The sequence below is a fragment of the Petaurus breviceps genome, unplaced genomic scaffold (genome assembly GCF_028583685.1).
Source record: "Petaurus breviceps papuanus isolate PSGF00001 unplaced genomic scaffold, PetGlider_PUasm1.0 90847, whole genome shotgun sequence".
Classification (NCBI taxonomy): Eukaryota; Metazoa; Chordata; class Mammalia; order Diprotodontia; family Petauridae; genus Petaurus; species Petaurus breviceps.
The window spans coordinates 26,339,580-26,356,501 of record NW_027187360.1 but is presented as its reverse complement, the minus strand read 5'-3'; the positions used below and the strand labels follow the sequence as shown (position 1 = coordinate 26,356,501).

At 43.0% G+C, this 16,922-nt stretch overlaps 1 protein-coding gene across 1 annotated transcript in view; it reads left to right on the top strand.

The window, feature by feature from the left end:
- CACNA1B (calcium voltage-gated channel subunit alpha1 B) overlaps window positions 1-16,922 on the top strand; it is a 251,565-nt gene that overhangs the window by 92,287 nt on the left and 142,356 nt on the right. Inside the window, exons 12-13 of the mRNA XM_069072690.1 lie at window positions 11,080-11,192; window positions 12,610-12,722. Of these exons, the coding sequence (XP_068928791.1) occupies window positions 11,080-11,192; window positions 12,610-12,722 (226 nt within the window). The remainder of the gene's footprint in view (window positions 1-11,079; window positions 11,193-12,609; window positions 12,723-16,922) is intronic.

The following is a 16,922-nucleotide window of genomic DNA, read 5'->3' as shown; positions in this document are numbered from 1 at the left end:
CAAAGTGCCAGACATCTATGGAGACTCATGCTAGGTGGGAGAAGAAAAAGAGTTTAGGTTAAAATTTCTGATCCTTGTCCTCAAGGAGGGGTATGTGATATGTGTATGTGATACATTTGAACGGCCATATAATACAAAATAGAGTATATTATGTGCATGAGAGGAGGGTAAAGCAGGGGCTACATGAGGTCTTGGTGGCAACTCATTAAATATGAAAGGGGATAGGGAGTTTTGAAAATAGGAACCAGGCTGAATATTGGTGTCACAGGCAGGGATAGTTAAGTCAGAAGCAGGAGGAAGGTGTGGAGTGGGGAGAAGATAATAAACTCATGTTTGGACATGTTAAAATTGTTGTCTCATTCATTAGAGCTAGCCATATGATCCAGTGGATAGAACATTGGGCCTGGAGTCAGGAAATCTTAAGTTCAAATTTGACCTCACTCACTCATTAGCTGTGTGACCCTGGGCAAGTCACTTAACCTCTGTTTGTTTCCATATCCTCAACTGTAAAATGGGGCTAACAGTACCTACCTCCCCAGGGTTCCTGTGAGGATAAAAATGAGACAATTTTTGTAGAGTCCATTGCAAATCTTGAAACTCTGTGTAAATGCAAACTATTTATTATTGGTGTTCACAGGCAGGTGGAGATGTAGTCTGGAACTGAGAAGAGATCTCAGTATTAGAGGCAGAGCTTGGCAAATCATTTGTGTGGTGGGGATAACAGATGATGGGAACGAATAAGGTAGATTGTTGGGGGAGAAAATGGAGAGAGGAAAGCTAGAATCAATTGAAACTAAGTCTAAGGAGAAGAAGATATTGAGAAGGAGCTGGTGATCAGAAGTATCACCTAATGCAGAGAAGTCAACGAGATTGAAAACTGAGAGAAAGTCTTTGAATTTGGTGAGTTGGGGGAAGTCAGCTACCTCTGAGAGAGAAGTTCCAGCAGAACAGTAGGGGCCAGATGAATGGGGGCTTACCAAAGAGAGGAAGAGGAAAGTAGAGACATCAGATACATACCAACAACTTCAAGAAGTTTGGCATCAGAAAGGAATAAGAAGGGGGCAGGGGCTACGTGGGGAAAGGTGGGACTCAGGTGACTTGACAGGTTTGGAGTGATAAAGGGGGACACTGAAGCTGTGAGCATAAGCAGCAGGACAGCTAGTCACTGGGTTATTTCTGAATCTTCCACTCCCGACAAAGCATCGAGATAAGCCTTGGGCAGTCTTGATTCATTAACTTTTAAAAAACATTTTTATTGATATGCTTTGTTTTTGCACCAATTTCATTTCCAGCTGTATCCCTCCCCCTCTTCTTCCTGCAAGCCTGCTCTTGTAACAAAGAATAAAAAAGAAAGAAGGGGGAAAAAGCAGTTTAGCAAAACTAACCAACCCCTCAACAGCTTCAGACAATACATGCAATGTTCCACACCCCCCCCCCACTACCCCTCAACCCCAGCAAAAGAAAGGAGGGAGGTGTGTTTTCTCATCTGTTCTCTGAGCCCCAGCATGGTCATTATAATTACACAGTGTTCAGTTTCATTTTTTTTTGTTCTTTCCATTTATATTGTTGTCAGCATTGTGTGCATTGTTTCCCCAATTCTGCTTATTTCACTCATTTAGGTTTCTGGTATTGAAAGTGGAAAATGCCTTTGAATCCCGAAAACTTTTATGAGAGACTCAATATGTCTGTAGCTGTGTCTATTCTGCCTCTATATCATCATATCTGTATCTACTATATCTATGACTATATCATCTATCTATCTTGTAGAGATATGGGGATTGGGCTGTTATAGGAATCTTCCAGATGAGGAAATTCCTTCCACCAAAACAGGTTGGCACCCTCTCTTCAACCTAGCATCTAAGAGAGTTGCCTAGAGCACAGAGGGATTGAGTAACTTATCCAGGGCTATACAACCTTGAACCTGCCCCTCTCTAGCTTACATCATAGGACCATGTGGGGGCTGATAGGCATCTCTGTCAGGCTGTAAGACTGTAAACAACAGGACAACTGCCCATCTGTCTTGGTGGGGGGGAGTGGTTTCCTCACTGTGACTATCTGCAGGAATGAAATCAAAGCCCCTCTCCAAAGTGCATTGCTATTGCTATTGCTTCCTCCAGCAATGTATGTAGACAGATCACCATAAGAAGAATGGCCTATGATCATTCAAGAGAGATCAGTCAATGTGATTGAGCACATACTGTGTGCCAATCACCATGGCAGGTGCTGTGTTTACAGATACAAAGAATGAAGTAATCTTTGCTTGCAAAGTGCTTAGAGACAAGAAGAATATATAAAAATAAATATAGCATCAATACAACTTTTAGAAGATACCTTTCTTTGACTTTGGCTGGGGTCTGCCCTCCCCTGTCTCCTCCCCATGCCCCAATCAAATAAGACTTTCTGGTCTTTAGCCTTTTTTTAGAAGTAGCCAATCCAATGCTGACTCAAACTTAAAAATACGGCTTTAATAGCTTAAAGTTGTTCTAAGACCTTTGGGTCACCCTATAAAAATTAATACACACATGTGTATTTATGTACATGTGTAACACATATACATGCATGTACGTATACACGTATATAATACAGACACACATTTTGTTGTTGTTAGTCATGTCCAACTCTTTGTGATCTCATTTGGGGTTTTCTTGGTGAGGATACTGGAATAGTTTGTCATTCCTTCTCCAGATTATTTCACAACTGAGGCAATCAGGATTAAGTGACTTGCCTAGGGTCACACAGCTAGTAATGTCTGAGACCAGATTTGAACTCAATTCTTCCTGATTCCAGGCCTGGCACTCTATCTACTGTGCCACCTAGCTGTTTCTGTATGTGTCTATATCTCTCTATACATATACATAAACATATATGCCAAGAGATCTATTGGCCTGCCTTGAAAAGATGTTACACAAAGGATACTTTTCCCCTGTGGCATTGTAGAAGAGGTGCTCTTGTGTGTGAGCTGGTGTTTTGGGCCAGTTGATCTGAAATTGAGATTGCTGGGCAGTCAGTCTAGATGCCAGTATGCCCATCTTTAAAGGCACAGCCAATTTCAGATTGGTTGGATTTCAGGTCCAGACACCACACTGGCACTCCCACCTCTGGCTAAATGGCTTCTCCAGGTCACTGTGGAGCTGAGCTTTCTGCATGTGAGTCCCTGTGGCTGCTCCTGGTTGGTCTGGTACGTATCAGAGGTGGGTCTTAGACCTATGTCATCTTATTCAGAGGCTGACTCTCCATGCTTATTGCCACAATGTCCCTGTCCCTCCTCCATACATCTCTGAATACTGCCTGGTATTATGCCTTCCCTGGTCCAGCTGCTGAGCCAGGGTTTGAATGCAGTCTTGGTCTATCCCCTTTCCTGACTGCCCTTTAAACAAACCTGAAATGCTTTCAGGTTTTGCTCCCCATGACCACAGAGGACCAAACAATGGAGAGATAAATAAGGAGAAGTCCAGAGATGCAAAGTCTCAGAACTGAGCGTTAGAAGGTAACACTTGAGGTCATTCCTGGGTGGGGAGAGGTTTGAAGAGGTCACTTCTTTGCTTCATTTTTCCCTTGCTTAGCTTTAGTATTGCTCCTCTGCACAGCTCAGAGAGACTCATCCCTCTTTTCCTTCCTGTGAAGCCGGCTTAGTCCCTGGCACTTCTCCTATGTCCCCTATACTTACCCCTGCCTTCATTTTCTGCCTTTAGACTCTAGGGAAGACACACTACACACAAAACTCTCCTGCTTGGATCATAAAGTAAGGTCTTTGCTGCAAGCGGGCTTGAGATCAGGCTTATCTTTATTTCAAAGAATAAACCTTTTCTGAGTATCTTCCCAGATTCCCTGAACTAGACCAGTTCTGGAACCGCACATAGTAAGAGACTGGACCGATGATAGTGTTTACACAGAAGTCTTATGCACGTTGATTGGGCCATGCTGTGCCATGGCAGTTTGGGGGATTGGCAGCTTAGGTTCTGTTCCCTAGGGCAATGTGGTCAGGAGACTAAGTCTTAGAGACTTAGGCTGAGAAGGTGAGAAGAGAGTAGAATTGAACCTTTGAGAAATTCTCCCATGCCTGGAAACACTCCCCAAAGACACAGTTACTCTGCGAGTCCACAGGGAAGAGTCCTTTATGGTGTTTTCTCTAAATTCTCCTAGGAGCTGTTTATAAAAACCAACATGGGTTTTTCCCTTTTGGCTTATTTTCATTAAAATGTCAAAGCTGGTAAATTTTTATTCTCTGCCTTGTTCTTTTCTCTTTGTCTTGATCTTTTTGCCTGTCTCTTTTCTTTCATGTGTTTAAAATTGAGCATAGCAAGTTTTTAGGTTCACAGATAGTGTTAGGAAAACATCCTACCTTTTTCACAGCTGCTTCATTTTTTATCTCTCTTGGGGATCCATGTTTTCTTGAACAGTCCTTGAATTAAGGGGCTTAGTCAGTCAATCAACAGGCATTTATCAAAAGTGCCTACTATGTGCCAGGTGTTGTACTAGGAATACAAAGGCATAACCAAAAGAATCCCTACCTTCTAGGAGTCTATAGTATATTAGGGAAGGCACACACATACATACACACATACACACACACAGTAGATACAAAGTGATAAAGTAATTTGGGGAAGAGACACTAGCACAGGGGTGAGGAACCTGTGGTCTCTAGGCCACATGTGGCCTTCTAGGTCCTTGGGTACAGCCTTTTGACTGAGTCCAAATTTTACAGAACAAATCCTTTTATTAAGAGGATTTGTTGTGTGAAATTTGAATTCAGTCAAAGGGACCCGCTTGAGGACCTAGAAGGCCACACGTAGCCTCGAGGCCACAGGTTCCCCACCCCTGCTCTAGTAGCTAAGGAGATCAGGAAAGGCTTACTAAAGAAGGTGATGATTGAATTGAGTCTTAAAAGAAACTGGTTCACTTTGGGACAATCCTGGAGCAGGACTCTCATTAACCCTTCGCAGCTGAGGTCTAATGAAGCAGAGGCTATCATGGTATTCTACCCCTTTGGGGTTAGTAAGAAAACCTTTATGATGAACTCTTGAGTGCAGATTGAAGTATAGTTTTTTTTACTTGCTTTATTTTTTTGCTTTTTTAAAAACAACATGGAAATGTGTTTTGAATAGTTTAATATGTATAATTGATACCATATTGCTTGCCTTCTCAGTGGTTGGGGGAAGGTAGGCAGGAGGGAGGGAATTCAGAACTCAAAAAGATTTTTTAAATGAATATTTAAAATAAATAATAAATTTATTAATGAAAGCATTTTTATTGAATTCAGAACCTTAGGTTTAATCATACATGCACACACCCCTACACACACACAGAGAAAATCTCTGTGGCTGTTGTTGATCAACTTCACCTATTGACTTAGTGAGAAAGAGGATTGAGACTGTTCATTCTAAAGTGTGGTCACTTGGGAGTGGCTGTCGAAAGAAGTGTCATCTTCTAGAGAAAAACTGAAACTTGCTCATCCTGGGTGAACAAAAGCATTGATCTCAACAATAGGAGGTGTATTAGAGACTGTCCACTGGGCCAGTAGTGATCAAGACTAGAGTGTTTGTGCTGGGGACTGGATGGGTGTTAGCTAGAGAGTATGTATATTGGGGATGGGATGTTGACCAAAGTCAACTGGATACTCTACTCAGTAAAGGAACCAATACTGGATTCCAAAGACAGAGGGATTACTTTTATGAGCTCTTCCATTTTGAGAAATTTGTGTAGGCTTTCAAATCATGGGCAGGTGAATATGAAAAACCATACTGGCCACATACATTCGTGTGGGTGAAATCTCCTTAAAACCACACAACAATGTCAGGCTTAGGGGTACCTTCACTGTTAAAGCCTATAGAATGCAGTACTTTGTTTATGCATAGGGTAGCACATTAAGTTAAAAGAGGAATTTGGAAATTATTGTTTCTTGGGTATTATCAGCTCATAGAAGATGAGGAACAGGACTAGAAACTTAATAATTATTTATTAGTGCCTTTTGTTTTTGTATTCCATAATCATTTTACAATATGTCTCCCTCTCCATGGAAACCTCCTTTAAAACAGAGAAAAACAATTAAGCAAAACCAACCAATGTTTTCATCATTCTATACTCGTGGCCCCTCACGTGTCCTCCTAGGGAATCTTGGGCTCATAAACCTAGAGCGAGGAAGGACCTCAGTGGTCATCACTATCTGTCCTCTGGGACCAAGACTGGTCATTATATTGGATTCTGAGATCCACATATGGGATATAAGAGAGAACGAGAAGTTATGGATGATTCCAAGGTTGTAAACAGGGTTACTGATGGGATGGTAGTGCCCTTAAAAAGTAACAAATTTGGAGGAGCAGGTATGTGTGTGTGTGTTTATGAAGATAGTTACTTCTATCTTGGACATGTTGAGTTTGAGATACTATTGGATATCCACTTGGAGCTATCTAGCAGTTTTCTGGTGATGTAGGCCTGGAATTCAAGAGAGAGAAGTTAGATACACATTCTATTAATTACCATACCAGAGTTTGTCTAGCCTTTCTCCAATTTGTGGATACCTTCTTTATTTTTAGTGTTTTGCTACCACACAAAAAATATTGTTATGAACATTTTAGTACACATGTGACCCTTCTTTCTGTGTTTTGACTTCCTAGACCTTGACTTCCTTGGGGTATGTGCTCAGTGGTAGGACTGCTACATCAAAGGGTAGGGAGATTTGGGGAGCAAAAAGTGGGTATGCTCTATAGTACTGCCTAGGACAAAAGAGGGTATGTCCAACCAAGCCCAAGCTCAGTCCTTCAGTTTTTATGAGCAAGAATACAAATGGTCATAGTGTAAGCTCAGGCCTAATTTCCCTCATTAGCCCATAACTTCTGATGGACCCAAAAAGGTACCCATGAGTCATATAGCCTCAGCCTATATTATATTGGTCAGCTAGGTAGCTCAATGGATGAAGTGCCAGGCCTGGAGCCAGGAAGACCTGAGTTCAAATCTGGGCTCAGACACTTACTAATTGTGTGACCCTGGGCTAGTAATTTAACTCTTCTTGCCTCATTTTCCTCATCTGTAAAATGAACTGGAGAAGGAAATGGCAAACCACTCTGGTATCTTTGCCAAGAAAACCCTGACTGAGGTCACAACTGAAAATGACTAAACCACAACAACTAGGTTACATTGGTTGCCTTGTTGACTGGTTCTAGGATTTGCAACCAAACAAATACCAGCCAAGAGCAGGTGCTACTTGCCGAAGGGGATGTGGTGAGATCCATTGACCTGTGGGAGAGGTGAATGAAGTCTTATGAACTAGTCACAAAGGGTCAAGCATTTCAGCCTGCATCCTGTCTCACTGACTATTAGTGAATGGGATGTGATGCCAGCTCTTACTCTCTGGACATTACATGTGGCCCAAGTGCTGGGATAAGGGGCCTCTATAGATGGCCTGCTGTGTGATCTGGGCTAGGTTATTAAATGGCCCTGACTTTGAGATAACATAACACCTGGATGAAAAATTAAATGCTCTGTTGTTAAGTAAATTCATTCTGCCTGTTTCCCCAAATACAGACCATTGGCATTATGTGAACCGACTGAACATTTCACTTTTCATCTCAATGTTTAGAGATTGTATAGACATAGCCAGTGATCTCTGATTGTCCTATTTTATGTCTGTATCTTTCCCCCAGGCCTTGCATGTAATAGTCTCTTAATAAGTGTCTGTTGAATTGAATCGAATTGAACTGAGCTGACTAGAAATGTCATTCGTCAGTCAGGGGTGACAGAGATGAGCTGCTACCTGCCTGAGGGGGATGTACAGGGCAGACAATCAGGCCAAGAAGGAATCAGGACTGACATTGCCTTGAAACACAGATTTAAAATAAAATTAAATTACTTGTACCAAACTTTTTTCCTCCTTATTAAATCCCATTATGAAATGCTTATGTTTAGGACAGTTAAATTAAATTTCCAGCCTGAATAGATGCTGGGACCCAATTGACATTTTCAGTCCCTAGACAAAGCAGTGTGTCACAAGACCCTAGGCTTATGGCTGGTTTCCAGGGTCATCAAGTGACCTCCATCCAAAGAACTGCCATCCATCTCTATTGTTCTGATAGCTACAAAAGCACATTCAGTTCAGTTAAATTAAAGAAACATGTACAAGACACCATGCCAGGTACTAGAGATACAAAGATAAGAAGAAATAGGCCCTTTCAGCCCTTAAAGAGCCATGTTTTGGGGGCTTCAACATTTATACAGACATGTGTGTGTATGTATGCATGTATCTATATTTATACACACATATAGGTGTGTGTGTGTGTATATATATATATATATATATATATATATATGCATATATGAGGGGGGAAATGGAGGACACTAAGAATTGAAGGGAATCAGGAAGAGCTCCCCAAGGAAGTGGCACCCTGAAGGAAGCCAGGGATTCCAAGAGGTGGGAAGAGGGAGCAGTCTATGCAAAGGCTGGGAGATGGGCAATGACATGTTGAGTTTGGAAAAAAAAAAACAGTAGACCAGTTTGGCAAATATGTAGAATATATAAAAATAATACGAAATAAATTTTTAAAAATAGGTGGGCATCAGTCAGTCAATTAGCATTTATTAAGCACCTTCTATACCAGATTGTAGAGGATTTCAAATGCCACGATAAAAAGTTTTCATTATATCCTCGAGGAAACAGGAAACCAGTGAACATTTTGAGTAGAGGAATGGATTGGTTAAACTTATGTCTCAGGAATATTAATTTCACAGCTTGGTAGAAGACAGACAATCTAGGAAGAGGAAAAACTGGAAGAACAGAGGTAATTACAATCGTTCAGGTGAGAGGTGATGAGAGAATGAGTCAAATTAGTGACCCTTGAATGGCAAGAAGGAAAAGGATTTGAGAGATGCTGTGGAGGTATCACGGAAGAGACTTGGCAGCTGAATAAATATGTGGAGTGAGGGAGGGGAATGAGTTAAGGGTGACTCAGAAGATATAAAATTGAGTGTCTAGAATAGGATGGTCATGCCTTCAATAGGCAGAGGGAAGTTTGGAGCAGAGATGGATTTGGGGATGGAGGGAGAGGGGGAATACAATTCCTCTGGGGCCTGAGATTAGCTGTCTCGTGGAAGCCAGAGACTGGGGAACCTTGGACCTTCTGATACATCCCCTCTGAAAGGACCAGCCAGGTTTCTAGCCTCTACTTATAACCTGAATTTTCTAGCTCAGCCTTCTCCTATATGCAGCACTGCCACCCCAGTGATAAATTCTACCACTGAGGTTTAATGATATTGCCCATTTCTTTCCTAGAAAGTGGTATGGTTTATGCCAAGACAGAATATTGCTTTTGGAGTCAAAAGACCTGGGTTCAGATTCTGGTACTGCCACTTCCTGAGGGACCTAGGACAAGTCTTTTAACCTCATTTTCCCACTCTTTAAAATATACATATAGGGGTATGTGTGGGAGAGAAATCTCAGCTTTAAAGCTGTCCTGCTTTAAAATCCAAAGATTCAGTGACTTTGTCCTCTATCTATTATATTATTCCTTTCTCTCACTTTTACATAAAAATCCAGGAAGCCTGCCCTCTGACTTCAGTCATTTATGCAGTAAATACTTGCTGAGTTCTATTGCATCATTCCATCCTGTGGAGGACCCCTTACTTGTGAGCTGGACAAATATGATAATGTGTACCTTTCCCTTGTAGAATGACTAATGGGGAGAATACAACAACAACCATGATACAAAAAAGGATTAGCTGCCAAATGTAGAGAGGATTGTAGGTGGGCATTAGGGAGAGAGCCCTAGAGGTTGGAGTGGCCAGGGAAGCTTTCGTGGAAGAGGTAGAGCTGGAGGGCTTAGGAGGGACTGTAGAGTCAAGCCAGGGGATGGGAAGGAGAGGGTAGGAGAAGGAGGAGTATAGGATGCAAAGGGAGCCACAGTCCTGGCGACCAAAAATGACAGGGACAAGGAGGAAAGTGGCCTAGCTTCTTGGGGAGTCCTGGGAGATTATTGTTGGCCCTAAGGGAGGGACAGCCTATCTAAAGGTACTCCTTTCCACCCAGAAACAGCTGCTCCAGACCAGGGAGGTGGGCCTGGGTTTGTACAGCCTGAGCTTTGTAGTTTCCAGTCATGGAGATCAAAGAGCCTTTGAACTTGATTCCAGCTTTAAAGGGGGGAACTTAGAAAATCTGAAGGTGGATTGGTTACAAGGGAAAAGTCCTTGGCTCAGGTGGTAGGAGGGCTCCCTTCCCAGCTGACAGCATAAACATCTTTAGGAAGTACACGTACAAAGAACTACCCAGGACCATTGCTGATGGGGACCATGAAGTGAGTCAGGACTCTACAAATGGGTTTCTTTGTGGAGAGTGGAGACATGCTCCTGTGGATGGCAAAGCTCTCCAGGGGTTCATTTTTTATCTTCCCTCTTATCCCGTCAGGGTGAGGAACACAGGCATCCCCCCACACTCTCATATTTCACAGGGCAAGGAGAACACATTTGTAATTTTTCCATATGAAGTAGAGGCAACAACATGGTGAGTCAGTCGACCTGAGTCACTTTGCTACCTTTGTGACCATGGGTAAGTCATTTCCCCTTTTTGACCCTCAGTTTCCACAATTATAAAATGAGGATGTTAGACTAGATGGATCCAAATCCATTTTTTGATGATCCAACAAGTTGAGTAGTTAGTGACATGATCTTCTTTTAGTTTAGTCTTAAAAGTTGGCTGTCTCTCAGCAGACATCAAATGGCCGGACATTTATTGCTTAGGAGGTTAGGGCGTATCTCAGAGCACCTCTTCAGACCATTAAAAAAAGTCTTCCCTCCATTCCCTCCCTAGCACACACAATGTATGTACAGAAACGTATTCTGCAGTCTTGTGTACCACTCTTGTGGAGTGGCAACTTGGGGATGTTCACCCTCCCTCACCCCTCTCTATGTGCATCTGTTGTTGGAGGTTTGTGGTTTCTGGCAAGCCCTACAGATGGAAAGCCATGAAGATTAGGATGGCAAAGCCATTTCTTCTTGGAGAAGCAGTAGGGTTTCTGGTGTCTGGTAGGCACCTGGAAGCTACCAGGGAGGGCCCACAGATAATCCAGTCTTTTTTTTTTGTTTGTTTGTTTCTAGATTTTGCAGAGTTTGTTTTCCTGGGGCTCTTCCTCACTGAGATGTCTCTGAAGATGTATGGCCTGGGGCCCAGAAATTATTTCCATTCGTCCTTCAACTGCTTTGACTTTGGGGTGAGTGATTGCCCGTGGGTCCCCAGACTGGGTATCAGTAGGGAGCAGGATGAGGGCCACACCGTGGAACCTCATTGTTATACTTTCTGACTTGTGTCTAGTTTTTAATTTGAGGAGGGCAGGAGGAAGGTCACACAGCTTTTCTCCTTCCTCTCATTTTAGTTTAAAGTCTCCCAATTGAGATCAGCATGCATCTAGGCAAATATGGTGTTCCCATTTCCTAAGGAGAATCACTCTATCTCTAGCCAGGAAGATCTTAAGCCAGAGTTCAGAAAAAAACAAGTCTTGATCCTTAATACCATTGACAAAGGCAGCTGGTCACCTCCCATAGCCTTCTCTGTCTTCCAGAATCACAATTTGCAGCTGAAACAAGGCATATGCCCGTGAGACTTTTTGTTTTCTGCATAGGACTTTGTGATTACTTTCTAGGTTTCTTTTGGCACTGCAGTAGGGTAGAACTGGAGTCAGAAGACTGCTCTAAAACTTGTTAACTTTCTAACCTTGGGTAAAATGCTTTCCCCACTCAGCCTCAGTCTTCTCATCTCTAAAATGGGGATAATGCTACCTACTTCACAGGACTGATACCAGGAGAATTTGTAAATTCAAAAATTGTAAATGTTGGGTTTTGGTTATTCTGTTTCACCAATCTCAGATAGGACACTGGATCTGGAGTCAGGAAGGCTTGGGTTGAAACACACCTTAGAGACTTAGTAATCATGTAGCCCTAGACAAATTGCTTAACTACTCTTTGCTTCATTTTCCTCATTTGTAGAATGAGAGAGTTGGACTTTTCAAAGGTCCTTTCTTTATCTATGATCCTGTGAATGGAGTCAGCAGGTTTGACTAGTCTGCCCAGACCCTCCATCTTTCATATACATGTCTCAAGGAGATACGATACATTCCTGATCTAGGAGGAACAAAATAATGAAAATAGAGACTGTGCTGAGAGGAGGAAGGTATTGGGGTAAAGTGGAGTCATCTGAGGGATGTAAGTGTTGAGCTAGGATTGAAGGAGAGTGAAGACCCTTCTTGATGATCAGAATGTTCTACACAGATAAGATGATGGTATTGTGGCTTCACCCATAGAGGGTACTGACAGTTTGCATGTTTTGTGTTAGGGTAAGAAAGTCCAGGATCGGGACTGATACTGAAGAAGGCTGAGGATATTAGGGTCTGGCCAGGCCTGGGGGCTTTCCTGGACAGTAGCTCCATCCACTCAGACCTGAAGTCATGTCCTGGGCCATTGCTTCTTCTCTGTTTACTGTCTTTCCTCTTCTTTTCCCCACCCCAACAAGGTGACTGGATTGGGGAGGAAAGCAGTTCCCACATTTCATTCCCACCTCACTGAGGGGATGTATCCTTGCAGGTCATTTGGGGGGGACATCTTCCCACTTTAAATGATAACATGTCCTTGCAGGTTATCGTTGGAAGCATCTTTGAAGTCATCTGGGCGGCGATCAAGCCAGGGACTTCATTTGGTATCAGTGTGCTGAGGGCTCTCCGGCTGCTGAGGATTTTCAAAGTCACAAAGTAGGTCTAGATTGTTCTTGACCCCTTTGATCTCTGCTGCAGAGAATTCCCCTCCTACCTACTCCATTCCCCGTCCCAAGGTCTCCAGATCTGAATGACTTTCTTATCCAGGGGTGGGTCTGCTCAGACTCTCTCATTCTGGTGCAGTAGTTGAAATGACATTTTCTCATTGCTCTTATGCAAATGCCCCCAGAGTTAGTTATCTGTCTGTTTGCTCTATGGCTTTGAGCCTTTGGACATTTGCTGTCCAAGTGTCTAGTATGAGGCCCCATTAATCACAGGGCTATCCTGTTGTGGTAAGACTTTTTAGCATGGAACCATAAAAGTCTCTAGTGCAAAGCTCTGAAGCATATGGGTTGCCCAAGTCTCTGGTATGAAGCCCTGTTAGTTATTGGGATGTTCATTTGGCAATGTAAAGGCTGTTTAGCTATGAGACTGTCTACTTTGTGGTGTGAAGACCTGATAATTGAGACTTTCCTCTTTGTGGTATGAAGTCCTGAGAGCTATGACACTTCCCATTTTGTGGTGTGAAGCCCTTCTCATTTTATAGCATATGGGGCTGCCCAAGACTCTGGTGAGAAACCCTGTTAGCCATGGGGCTCTTCAGGTCTCTAGCGTAAAGCTCAACAGCCATTGTGCCTTACCTGAATCTCTGGTGTGAAGCCCTCTTAACTACAGGATATCAAGCTATTATTACTATAATAAATTCTCTTTGTCTCTCTGGTAAGGTAGCAATTATTAGCAGGAGTTTAAAATTACTTTGGGATCTATTCTCATTAGAAATTCTGGGTTTTTTGGGTGGAATTCTCTGGAATCCTGAGATTTCCTAACTCACTGTGTCTGTAGTACCTGGAGGAGGAATAAAGATGACAGCAAATCATGGTTGCCTTCTACCCTTACTGAAGATATTCAGACAAAGACTGGATGACCATTTGTTGAATATACTATCAGGGGGATCCTAATTCATTCATTTATTTATTTATTTTTGTCTGGTGTTTTGGGTTTTTGTTTTTTTTTTGTCTTTTTGGAGGGGGGAAGACAAGGCAGTTGGATCACAAGGTCACACAGCTTGTAAGTGTCTGAGGCCAGATTTGAACTCAGGTCCTCCTGACTCCAGGGCCAGTGCTTTATTTACTGCTCTACCTAGCTGCCCCAAGGATCCTAATTTAGACTCAGTTTGGCCTCTGAGGCCTCCTCCAACTCCAAGATTCTGGGATTCTATTGCCCTTGTTCCTGAGAATAGATGGGGGTCACTGGTTTGAAACTAGGTCCCATTCCCTCAGGTCCCCTCCCTTCCCCACCTCCCAGCCAGGAAACCAGGATGAACAGTGTTGGTCAACTGGATGCTGGCCTCATCTTCTCCAGCTCCTGGACAACACTGATCCGAGGCCAAAGCTGGGGAGATGCCTGTTCTGATCCCGAGCACACTCTGTCTGTCTCTGGGGAGATGCCGGCTGTTCTTTCTGTACAAGGCTTTAAATGGCTTGACATTTATCGTGATTTTCTCTGATGCTTTTTGTGTTCACGCATATCGGCTTTCTGTTATTCACATGCTCTTTTGAAGGAGGTTCTTGGAGGAAAAGAAAGTAGATTTTGCCTTTATTTCTCTTGCTGATTATAGTGGATTAAATGCTTGTCTTGGCTGGGGGCCATAAGGCATAATGAGTATTTTCCTATCTTTGGCCCCAAATCGTTATCCCTCTGGCCTATTGCCTGTCTCAGGGATCTGGAGACAGTCTTAGAGAAGGAGGTAAGAAGGTATTTCATCACTTTTCACTTTTACTCTCCTGTTTTGTCACTTCAACAAACAGGCAGTGTTTACCATGGAAAGAGCCCTTGACCTTGGAATTAGGACACCTAGGTTCCCCTGCTAATTCTGCTAGCTAGGTGCCCTGGGACAAGTCACCTCACCCCTCCAGGCCCACAATTTAAGCATCTATGAAATCAGTATAACCATACTTTTCCCACCTACTCCCCTCAAAATTGTGAGAATCCAATGAGATAATGTGAAAATCCTTGATAAGTTGGAAATGTTATAAAAACATAAATTATTAATTTTAAAATAACCATTTTTCCAAAACAACCAACCAGAATACATCAAAGCATATTGGTAAGGAACGTGATTTACTCTCCTGAAGGCTGCAATTTTAATTCTGTATAAGCCCCAGGGGATCCTAGCACCGCTAGAGGTGGTGATGGGGGAGGAGGCCCAGGGTGGAATCCGGCTATCTTGCCCTTTATTGGCTATGTGGCTTTGAGTAAATTACTCCGCCTCTCTGAGGATGTTTTTATTTTTATTTTTTTTTAAAGCAATTGGGGTTAAGTAACTTGCTCAAGGTTACACAGCCAGTTATTTCTGGGTGTGGTGCTAAGTATCTGAGCGTGGATTTGATCCCCAGGTCATCCCGTCACTGGGGCCGGTGCTCTTACTCGTTGTGCTACCTGGCTGAAGATGTTTTTATTTTTTTTAAATGTCTGACCCCCATACATGAAGAATGAAAGCAACCTCTGGGCCCAGGACTATTTATTGTAGCCAGCTTTCCCAAAGCCACTAGGCAACTGAGAAGGAAAATAAGGTCTGGGAGGGATCCAGGGTCAAGCTTGGGGCCTAGTACCTGCCATTCATGGCTAAAGGTTTTTTTCCTTCTTGTGGCTTGAGAAGTGCCCTGGGTTTATCTATTGCTCAGGTCAGGGATACACACACACATCCCAGGAGATAAGGATGCTGGTCAGGTCATTGTCAGCCCCACTATGTGTTTTATCTTCTCTTTTTACTTAACCTTCTCTCTTTCTCTCCCTTCCCTCTCTCCCTTTTCCCTCTCACTTTCTTCTTTCCTCCCCCTTCTCTTTTTCCCTCTTTTCTCTTTACCTTTTCTACCTTCTCTTTTCTCCTTTTTCCCCCACCTCTCCATTCCTCTATTATCTCTTCTTTATTCTGCCTTCCCTCTTCCTTTTCACACATTACCTTCCTCCTGGGATTTTCCTATTGTCTAAGAATGCCCCAGACCAGAGTGGATCTACTCCTCACCCCTCACTTCTCAGTAACCCATAGTCCACCATGAATACTGTGTTCATACCACCTAAGCTAGACAGATCAGGACTCTCATCTTTTCAGAGGGAACTAGTGGTATGACCTGGAATCAGGAAGACCTGAGTTCAAATTTGGTCTCAAATACTTATTAGCTGTGTGACCCTGGGCAAATCATTTAACCTCTTTGTCTCGGTTTCCTCAACTGTAAAATGGGGCTAATGATAGCACCTACCTCCCAGGTTGCTGTGAAAGCACTTTGCACAGTGTCTGTCTTAAACGCTTATGCCTTCCTTCCGAAGGAGGTCATAAAACCTCCAGTCTATGTGTTAGTACTCAGCTTTCTCCTCTTCCCAACCCCCTTTACTTGGACACCCTCCAGTTTTCTTTTGGCACTGAAAAGGATGTACTGAGGCCAGGCTTCTAGTTACTTGCTCTATTGGAGTAACCACACCACCCTTCTCTGATAATGGCTTCTGGTGGCTGTTGCCTGACTTCTCTCTAATTTTTGTTTGGCTGTCAATGGCTTTGCTTAGGGATATTCGTTCTGGACTGAATATCAGAGTGGCTGCCCCTCACCTTGACCGGGTACAGTATTTTTCCCCATTGCTTTCTTTAAAGTTCCCCTATCTTCCTGGGCAAATTTCCTATCTCCTCTGATTTCCCACTCTTACTTTCTGCAGGAGTATGAAGAATGTGTAATAATCATTGTAATCATAATAACTCACACTTCCAATAACATTTTAACTTTTATAAGATGCTTTCCTTGTGATGATCATGGAGGGGGGGAATTGTACGTGAGTAACCTTATTTCACAGAGAAAGAAACTGAGGCTCACAACAGGAAAGTGGCTTTCTCAGAGCCATACAGCCAAGTGTCTGAACTGGCCCCTGAGCTCCGGTCATCACACACCAGGAGTCTTTTCCCTCTGAGGCTCCGACTCCTTCAGACCAGCCCTCCTGGACTTTTCTCTCTGTTTCCCAAGGGATGGAGATTTTGTTCTCTCTTCAAGGATGTACTTCCATGGAGTATTTTTGGTCCATCTCCCATCCACACCCAGGGCTACTTTAATTCAAATAGTCCTCTCTTTCTCTTCTTTCTCTGCTTCTTTATTCTCTCCCTCTTTCTCTCTTCTTCTTTCTCTCTTTTCTCCCTCTCTTTTGGCCTATGCA